The sequence below is a fragment of the Chrysochloris asiatica genome, unplaced genomic scaffold, assembly GCF_000296735.1.
Source record: "Chrysochloris asiatica unplaced genomic scaffold, ChrAsi1.0 scaffold00035, whole genome shotgun sequence".
NCBI classification, from domain to species: Eukaryota; Metazoa; Chordata; class Mammalia; order Afrosoricida; family Chrysochloridae; genus Chrysochloris; species Chrysochloris asiatica.
Genome location: NW_006408553.1, coordinates 5,677,081 through 5,687,716, shown reverse-complemented (window position 1 = coordinate 5,687,716; position 10,636 = coordinate 5,677,081). Strand labels below are relative to the sequence as shown.

Below are 10,636 nucleotides of genomic sequence, written 5' to 3'. Positions count from 1 at the left end.
TGAGATACCAAAGAGATATCTCAAAAAATAGCATTAGTAAGAGAAAAATACTATTATTCCCCTTATATTGTATTTTTTTTAAACGATGTCTTTTAAAGTAGCACCTACATGGTTTGTCTTTTTTTGTATATTTACTCAGAAATTTTTGTAGTTTTAAAGTAAAATTAGACCAGATTTAGCCATACCCTTAGGAAAAAAATTTTAATGATTCAACTCTAACTTTGAAGAAATTAAAGAGAAGCTTGTTTTATTTACATATAACATTTTTGTGGTGCTTTAAAAACAAAAATGTTTTTATAATGTTTGTAATAGGATTTATTATGTGAATAATGTCTTTACACGAACAAACTGATAAGTATACCAAAATCAAACCAAACCTGCCGTCGAGTTGACTGAATCACAGCAACTTTATAGGACAAGGAAAAAGTGTCCCATAGGTTTCCAGGGCTATGCAGAGATGGGTTCAAACCACAGCCTTTTAGTAAGCAGCTAAGCACTGTAACCACTGTGCCACCAGGGCTCCTAATAACCATAGGAAGCAATCATTTCTTCATTCTCTGAAGGTTCCAAAATTATCTGTTTTTAACTGTTATTGTGATTTGAGTGAAAGTTTACAGAGAGAATTGGTTTTTTATTCAACAGTTCATAGATTTTTTGATTCTTAACACTGATTGTGCTCCCTACAATATGACAGCCCTCTTCCCACTTCATGGGCAGATGTTGTCCTGTGATCACAGATGGTTGATTACTCTAAGGTGTGCATACTTCTTGAGCGTTAATGTTCACCTTATAGGCCTGCCTGTCGTTTGGTAGAAAGTTGAGCCATGGGGGATGTTCAGTTCCAAGCCTGAAGATTGTGTCAGGGTTATGGTCTTGGGGGTTCCATCAATCTCTATCACACCAATAAGACTGGTCTTTTGTATTATTTTGAGTTTTGTTCCATGTTTTTCTCCCATTCTGTTGTGACCCCTTCCACAGTGATTTTAGGTGGTGGTAGCCGGACACCATCTAGTTGTTTTGGTCTCAGGATTGTGGAGGTTGGGTGCATAGCCTATTGATTCTGTGGACTAATTATATCCATGTATCTTTGATTTTCTCTAGTTATATCTTAAATGACTGCCAAAAATCATGTTTTTATATCTCACCATTTCTCCCCTCACTACTTTTACTTCAAAATGCTTGATTCTTTTAATTGTTAGATAGTTGTGTGCGTTTGGACAGTTACAAGCAATTAAATTGCCAAATATTAGTTGTATTCTATATCGAAAGAAATTTTGTCTATGTTGTGGCTTTACTTGATACTGTTGCTGGATAATCTGTGTGGAGTAAGACTGCCTGCTTGATGTTTGTTGCAGGCATTTTCGGAGAGTTCTCTTAAAGTCACTTCAGAAGGATCTACATGAGGAAATGAACTACATCACTGCAATAATTGAGGAACAGCCCAAAAACTACCAAGTTTGGTAAGACAAAGATGGGAAGGAATTGTTTTATTATGCTAATCCTGCTTGCCAGTGCCTGGCATGATTATAGGGGACTTTTGTTTGTTTCTTTATACTTTCCGTAGCCTACCGTATAGGGTTGTAAAGGATTAAATGAGATAGTTTTATGTTTAGTATTTAAAATGGTACCTGAACTACAGTAGTTGTTGATAAGTGCCATCTAATTAGTTCCAACTCATAGCCACCTGTGACACTGTAGGATAAGCACTACACCTCAGGGTCAGCGGTTTAAAGTCACCAGCTGCTCTTCGCAAACCCTATACAGGGTTGATATGAGTTGGAACTGACTCAGTGGCATTTAACAACAACAACAACAACATAGGAGCAGTTGGTGGATTTGAACTGCTGACCTTGTGGTTCATGTTCACTGCTTATCCTACAGTGCCATACCAGGACTCCTGGCTTGTGATTGTTGTTAAGTGCTGTCAAGTCGGTTTTGTCTCATAGTGACCCTGTATAGGGTTTCTGAGGAACCACTGGTGGGTTTGAACCACCGACCTTGTGTTGGCCCTATAGTTAGCCCTCAGTAAGTGTTGTTGTTAAGTACCTTGGAGTCGGTTCCGACTCATAGTGTCCCTGCACAGGGTTTCCAAGACTGTAAATCTTTACTGGAGCACAAAGCCTCATCTTTCTCCCACAGAACAGCTGGTAATTTCGAACTGCTGACCTTGAGATTAGCAACCCAATCCTAACCACTACGCTACCAGATTAGCTGCTGTTATTAAAGTTTCATATATGAGCATGAATACGTCTAGAATCTGAAAAAGTTTTGAGTAAAAAAAAATGGGGAAAAAAATCTAGTCAATGTGTTATAAAAATGACTGTGGTATTTGATCTTTCATTAATTTGTTTATTCAAAAAAGTGTATTAATGCTGGTTGTGCAAAGATGAACCAGTTACAATCTAAAGGGGTAAAGTAAGAAAATAAGTTAATTTATAAAGTAGTGTAATGATAGGGTTTTCCACAGGATATATTTAGAAGGATATCATATTTGGTAAGGTGGAGGGTCAGAGAAAAAGAGAAAGCCCCCCAACGAGATGGATTGGCCAAGTAGCAGCATCAATGGACTCAAGCGTGGCAACAATAGTGAGGTTGGCCCATAGTCGGGCAGTGTTTTGTTCTGCTGTGCATAAGGTCGCTATGGGACAGTACCAACTGGATGGTACCTAACAACAACAACAACAACAACGACAATTTGCTGTAGAAATTAAGACCCTAAATTAGCGTGGACAAGTGTATGAGATTAGTGAGGGTCATTATTATCGTTATGAGTGGTAGAATACAGTAGAGAAAAAGAAGATATAGGGACGTGAGCAGGAGGACAGAGCACTAATTAAGGAAAAAGGGGCATGTCTGTATAAAGAGTTTGAACAATCCGTAGCATGTAGTGAGCACCCTGGGAACAGTAGCTGCTGCCACTACTGGTGATGGTGCAGCAGAGGAGGCAACAAAGAACTGTCACAGCTTTCTGTACCACTGGCTGCTTGCAGTGCTGACATTTTGTTATTTTATCATTATGCCTGAAATTTAAGGAAAACTTCTATGAACAAGTGCTAAGATTTTCTAGACAGAAGCATGAAAGACAAGGATGCATTCAGAGAGCTGCATGTATTTCTATGTCATTAGATTATAGAATATGGAGCTCTGGTAGCTCTTTAGGATAAATATGGAACTGCTAACCACAAGGTCGGCAGTTCACACCCACCAGCAGTTATAATGCACTTCCTGCCCCTGTAAAGATTTTCAGCCTTGGAAACCTTATACAGCTGTGAATCAGAACCAACTTGACAACACCCAACAACAGAGTATAGAAAACATTTAAGAAGTCACTATAAATAAGATTGGACACGTAGGCAGGGAGATAAAATGATAAAGAACCTATGACAGAGTCCTCGTGTGGTAGTGTGGGTTAATGCACTGGACTGCAAAGACAGCTTGAACTGCAAGATCGGTGATTCAAGCTTACCAACCACTCCTCAGAAACCCTTATACAGGGTCACTATGGGTCAGAACCAACTCAACGGGATTTAACAACAACAATGATCATTGATAAGGAGTTTGAACTTAATGTTCACTGCAGAGGAGTGACATATTTTAATTAAATAATTTGTACAATGTGGCTTATGTCTTAGAAAATGTACTCTAATTAGCAGGATAGAAGATGGTCTGGACTAAATTCACAGCCCTGGAGGCTGGCAGGAGTTGACTCGATGGCACTTAACAACAATCACCACACATGTCCAGAATTCTCAAGAGCCTCATTTTAAGAGGCAGAGAACTTTTCTTGGATGACCGAGGAAGGATAACCAAAGTAGCTTAACAAAAACTAAGAGTTTCAGAAGAATGGGAATTGTTGACAATATCATGTACTGATGAACAGTCACGGAAAGTAAGAACTGAAAGATGATTAGTGGTTTTGTTCATTGTCATGAGTCAGAATCACCTCGAGCCATCCTCCTGCCAGGTGTGATAGGGATAGATGGGCCTGAGGGAGCTGGTAAGGAGATGACAGAAGTTACATGTGCAGTGGATTCCAAAAATCCGTAGAAAAAAAGGAATGAAAAGATAATGGAAGTTTCCCACAAACTTTGTGAAATCCTCTCATAGCAGCTGGTTGAATCGTAAATGAGAGAAGCTTGACTATTGAGAAATGAAGACAGTGAGTAATCTAGTCAGGACTATGTATTTTTGTATTTCAAGACACTAAAAAGACAGCTTCATGGTGAGGGGAGGATATTAACAGAGAGATGGAAAATGATGGAGAAAAGGGAAGGTAGATCAGATCTTGGAGTTGACACGAGGATACATTACATAGCTAAGCCTTAGGAGAAAGAACACCTTCTGCCCAGTTTTAGAAAGATAAAAGTTTTAAATATGGCACATGGATTTTTATCTGGCATGACTGAGTGGTAATAGTATGCAAAGTCAAATATGTAAAGGAGTGTATAACCCTGTGTAGTTAGTTTTCAAAGAATTAGAATTTACTTGGCATGACACTGACTAACCCGAACATTATTTGGTAAAGCAAGGAAATAGGAGCAATTACAGATTTCCACTTGCTAGAATTTCAGCTAGACAACCATAAAAACATTTTCATTTATAACTATAGTGTTGCATTTCTAGGAAGTGGCATTATTAAAATCATTTTAGTGGTAAAAGGGATTGGTTTATTTCGAGTGTTTCAAGTACTCATGAAAAAGTTCTTTCTCTGTAGAATTTTGGTAAAAAAGGTTTTTTGTATGTAGCTATAAAATCTGTCATGAATACCCTTAACATTTGATTATATTAAATTTTTGGGAGAGAGAACTATTCCTGTTTTATATTAAATTTTTGGGAGAGAGAACTATTCCTGTTTTATATTAAATTTTTGGGAGAGAGAACTATTCCTTTTTTATCTGAGTGCTACAGACATTTGTCTTTAATTACTCATCACCCACTGTTGGGCAGGGTAATGCAAAGCCACTCTCAAAGTAGCTACTGTTGCAAGTTGCTGACATAGTGTGTTAAGTGTTAGACTGCTAGCCACAAGATTGGCTGTTTAAACCCATCTGAGGGAGAAGGATGAGGCTGTCTGCTCCCATAAAGATTAGCAGCCTCCGAAACCCTGTGGAGCAGTTCTACTCTGTCCTATTGGTCAGCTTTCAGTGGACGGCAGTGGCTGTTTTGGTTGTAGTCGCCATTATGACCAGTATAATACAAGTAATGTAAATTCTGTAAACTACTTAATTGGTCATTTTTTATTTGTTCTCATTATGAAAACTCATGCTATACGATAAGGGCCAATGTTTAATACTAGTTAAACCATAGAATATCAGAGAGTGCTCTAGGTGTGTTGTTCCTAGAAATCAGGTTAACATACTAAAGGAGTTAATTCTTATTTTTTCCCCAAAGTGTAGAATTTGTCAGGACCTGATAAAAATAAAATGCTACTAGTGTTCACTGACTTAGAAGATTTTTGAGATAAATCATTTAGAAACCTTTCCCTTTAGGATTTTCATCTTGGTAGTATCTTACCTTCTTTGTATTCTGTGAGATTAACTTTTAATTTTTCAATACTTATAGAATAGGCCATTCGTTAAACATTAAATCATTCCCCTTTTTCTTATCACTCCTCACTTATGGTATAATGACTATTATCGTCTAATAGATTTTTATAAATATCTTAGCTGAAGACAATTATAGAAATAGAATTCAATAGAACAGTCTTAGAAGTATCTTCCTAATACAGAAATCTCTATTAATAACCTTGTAAATTGACATAGGTACTTGTTAGAGTAGAAGCAGATTCCATTCTGCCCATGAGCAGGTGGAAGGAGAAGCTGCTTGTACGGTGACACTTCTTACTTACGGAACATTAGAAACCTTCTATTTATAAGTAGGGGAGCTTCTGCACTTTATAAAACAGTGTCCCATTTCCTGTAGTCACTCATTAAGCCATCTAGTAATGTTTCAAAAATTCTTTGACAGAATTTTGTGGTTATCGAAAGGTAACTGTACTTCCAGATTTCATTTAAGTCCTAAGTGTCTGATTTTATTTTCTACACCAGTCACTCTAGTTTGTGTATCTCAAGTCCTAGTGTTATAAAATCTGTAAAGTTTCCTCCTGGTGTTTCTTCTGTGCTACTTTCTGTCTCCAGTAGAGCCTTGAGAAGTAGAGATAAGTTTTTTGTTTCTTGAGTATTACTCCCCGTCACCTAGGGCAGTGCCCAACAGGCAGCAGCTAGTTTAATCCTTGGGTCATCTAACCAAACTTCGCTCCTTTCTTCCATGGACTTCAGGCACCACAGACGAGTTTTAGTAGAATGGCTGAAAGATCCATCTCAGGAGCTTGAGTTTATTGCTGATATTCTTAATCAGGATGCAAAGAATTACCATGCCTGGCAGCATCGACAGTGGGTCATTCAGGTATGGCCTTTGTGTTATACAATGTTTTCAGATTTTTATTTTTTTTAACTGAATTAAATAATTAAAATTACAATTAAATTCTGAGTGTGCTTCTAAACTAAAACACACATATAGATAATTATACATGATATGTAATGATTAAGAATTACTGGAATACTTCATTAAACCCTGGTCTCCTTCAGGTTTTTCATAATATCTCTGTATTTTAAATAGTAAAATTTTTTACATTTTTTTAGGTTAAATTTGTATCACATCTTAACATTTCCTAAGAATTGAGTAGAAAGAGTAGCTGTAAGTTTATAATACAGTTATATAAGTTTAATTAACCACCCCTCATCTATCAGTTTATGGTACTGTGGTGGCTTGTGCGTTGCTGTGATGCCAGAAGCTGTGCCACAGTATTTTAAATACTAATGTGGTCACCTATGTTGGACAGGTTTCAGTGGAGCTTCCAGACTAAGATAGACTGGGAAGAAGCAGAGACAGAGGACCATTTCTAAGTGGTTAGCCACAGGAAAACTTTATTGAATAGCAGAAGAATATTGTTGGATGCGTTGCCTGAAAATGAGGCCTCTAGTTTGGAAGACACTCAAAATATGACTGGGGAGGAGCTTCCTCAAAGTAGACGTCACATTAATGGCGTGGATGGAGTAAAGCTTTCTGGGCCTACATTTGCTGATGGGACAAAACTCAAAATCAGAAGAAATAACTGTGCTTGTTGTTTGTGTACCGTTGAGTCAGTTCCAACTCAAAGCAACCATTTATACAGTTTCCAAGGAGCGGCTGATGGGTTTGAACTGCTGCCCTTATGGTTAGCAGACCAGTGCTTATCCTACTGGACCCAAAGATACATATTAGTCATTGCAAAATCACACTCCAAAGTTTGTATGTGCAAAAGCCTTAATATATAATCAGCCCTTGTTCAATGTCATTGAGTTAGTTGTGACTCATTCACAACAGAAAGAAACACTGGCCTGTGCCATCCTCATAACTATTGTTATGTTTGAGCCCGTTGTTACTACTACTGTGTCAATTCATCTCCTTGGGGGTCTTCCTCTTTTTCTCTGACCCTCCACTTTTCCAAGCATGGTATCCTTCTCTTGGGACTGGTCTCTCTTATGGTGTCCAAAGTATGAGAGATGAAGTCTTGCCGTCCTAGCTTCTAAGAAACATTCTGACTCTACTTCTTCCAAGACAGATTTGCTTGTTCTTCTGGCAGACCTTGGTACTTTCAATAGTCTTCTCAAACACAATTCAGGTGCATTAATTCTTCTATGATCTTCCTTTTGTCGTTGTCCAACTCTCACATGCATATGAGGCAACTGAAAATACCATAGTTTGGGTCAGACATACATAGTCCTCACACTGACATCTTTGCTCTTAAGAGTGTCAGCAGTATTTCAAGACATCTTCACTTCCAGCAAGCAACCCTATACAAAGTTGCTATAGTCTGAACTGACTCAACAACAGTTAACAACATTATGTATTCTATTTCTACTCGTGTTAAAATTTTATGCTAAGATCTGAGTAGAAGAGAATAGTTATAACTCCCACACTGGACATTTTATTTATTCTAGCAAACAATTCTAGTATTGTTTCCTATACATTTTTTTCCAGTGATTGCTACTTTATGCACTACTTATACCAAGAGCATTTCACCAAAAATTTATTCCTTAACATTTTAAACTTTTCCAAAGTTTATTGAAGGGTGTGTATATATGTTTGTTGTGTTTTTTTAAGTTTTTATTGTGAATTAAGTGAAAGTTTACATGGGAGAACATCAGTTTTATACTCATCCTACCATATCATTTCATTGCAATGATTACAGTCCCCTCCATTTATCATCATTCAACAGTATTTGCTTCTACTGAAGGGTATATATTTTTTTAAGTTCTTGTTTTCTTTTTAAAACATTTTAATCACATGAAAGTATAGCTAATATGTTGGTTTTATTAGTTGCCATTGTGAGTCAATTCTAATTCATGGTGACCTTGTATATGTCAAAGTCTAACGTAGCTCCATTGGATTTTCAAGGGTTTTTCCTTTCACAAGCTGATTGCCATGCCTATCTTCCTGGGTGTCTCTGGGTATTTGAATTTTTATGTGCTCTCAAGTCGGTTCCTACTTCTAGGCATCCTGTATAGGGTTTCTGAGGCTGCAGATCTTCACGGGAGTAGAAAGCCTCATCTTTCCCCTGCAGAATGGCTGGTGAGCTCGAACCTCAGACCTTGGATTAGCAGTCCAGTGCTTATCCTATAGTACCACTAGGCTCATACGTAATACATATATACAAATAATACTTGTCACAAAAGCTTAAAAACCAGAATATTACCAATACCTTTTCAAAGTATTCCCCCCATTATTTTCCTTCCTGAATCGATCATAGAGTTTGCCATGAGTAAGAATTTCAAAATATCCCTCAATTGTGTTATAGTTTAGAGGTATACAGAATTTTTTCTCTTATTTTCATATGTGGTGCTTTGTGGTTTCATATATTCCAACATAGTTCAGTTTTTAAAAGATAAGTTGATATCAACTGTAAAGAAGGACAAATGAACTCTAAAAATTAAAAATGATCTCTGATTTCTTAGATGCCAAATAATGAAGTAGAAAGTATATCTGAGGGGCTTCAAAGGTTTTGGGGGGAAATAGAATTAAAAAATAATAACATTTTTCCATGAATTTTTGAAGCCCCTCATAAGTTGTTAAATTCATGTAAGCCAGTGGTTCTTAATTAGAAATGACTGTGCCCCACCCCCACCCAGGTGACATTTGGCAACGACTGGAGGCATTTTTGGAGTCCTGGCGTGGCGCTGCAGGCTAATGCTCTGAACTGTAAGATTGGTTTGAGCCACGAGGTCAGTGGTTCAGGCTCACTAGCCACTCCTCAGAAACCCTGTGCAGGCTCACTATGAGTCGGAAGCGACTCAACGGCACTTAAAAACAACAACAAGAGGCATTTTTAGCTGTCACAAAGGGGACAGAATGCCACAGGCATTTAATGCGGAAAGGCCAAGGATACTACTTAATATTTTATAAGGCACAGTATAGATCCCACAGCAAAGAATTATCCAGCCCAAAGTTGGTGTGATGGTTGAAAAAACCTGGTGTCAGGCAGTAAAACCTATGCCTGTATTCCAGATGGAAAGCCATTTTGTAATACTTCAGTTACTTCAATGAACATTTAATGAATTCAGTACACTCTGAATACTTTTAATGGAAAACTAGGAAGTTCTTAAAAAGTGTTTTAGAACATGCATGTTGTAAATGTGAGATCATTTTAGTTAGTGGAAAATGGAATGGAGAGATAATGGAAGTTTTCAAAACTGTTTTGAAGCCCCTTGTATGTTCTTTGGAACTGATACTTAAAGTCCCCATACATGTGTCTCAGGTGAAGGAGTGAAGGCCCTTTTAATTTGTTTTCCTTAGTCCGCCTGGATTGGATATCTTTTATTTGCATTTCAATTATGTGAAACACAAAATGTGTTACTTTTTAAATGAAATAAGAACATACACACACCCATACATTGTTGTTTGATGTTGTTGAGTAATATCGAATCGGTTCCAACCCATAGCGACCGCGTATTGGGTTTCCGAGGAGTGACTAATGAGCTTGAACCACCAACTTTGCAGTTCAAACAGCTTTGCAGTCTGGCGCATTAACCCTCAGCACCACATTAGGGAGCTTCAAAAACTAATTCCATTTTTCCAGGAATTTTCTGAAGACCCCTCATGTAATGTGTACACACACAGGAGAGGGAGTCTACGATTCAGCAATCAGAAGGAACAAATCAGTGATGCAGTCAACAACTTGGATGGCACTCTAAGGCATTATAAAAGACAAGTCTCCAAAGTTGTTATGCTGTATGATTCACTTCATGTAACATTCTAGACATAGAAAAATTATCAGGCTAGAAAACAGATTGGTGGTGGCCAGGGGATAGAGGAGTGACACAACTATAAAGGGGTAGCATGAGTTACTTTGTTGGAGTGGAACAGTCCTGTATCTTGACTGTAGTGATTGCATGAATCTATGTTGTTGCTGTTGTTGTGCCATTGAGTCAGTACTGACCCATAGCAACCTTATGCACAGCAGAACGAAACACTGCCCGATCCTGGGCCAACCTCACTACTGTTGCCATGCTTGAGTCCATCGATGCTGCCAGTTGGCCAGTCCATCTCATTGGGGGTCTTCCTCTCTCTCTCTGTCCCTCCACCTTACCAAACATGA

At 37.9% G+C, this 10,636-nt stretch overlaps 1 protein-coding gene across 1 annotated transcript in view; it reads left to right on the top strand.

Annotated features, from left to right (window-relative positions):
• The window catches only part of FNTA (farnesyltransferase, CAAX box, alpha), a 52,251-nt gene that overhangs the window by 16,706 nt on the left and 24,909 nt on the right, over positions 1–10,636 (top strand). Inside the window, exons 4-5 of the mRNA XM_006859912.1 lie at positions 1,356–1,460; positions 6,279–6,405. Coding sequence (XP_006859974.1) covers positions 1,356–1,460; positions 6,279–6,405 — 232 coding nt within the window. The remainder of the gene's footprint in view (positions 1–1,355; positions 1,461–6,278; positions 6,406–10,636) is intronic.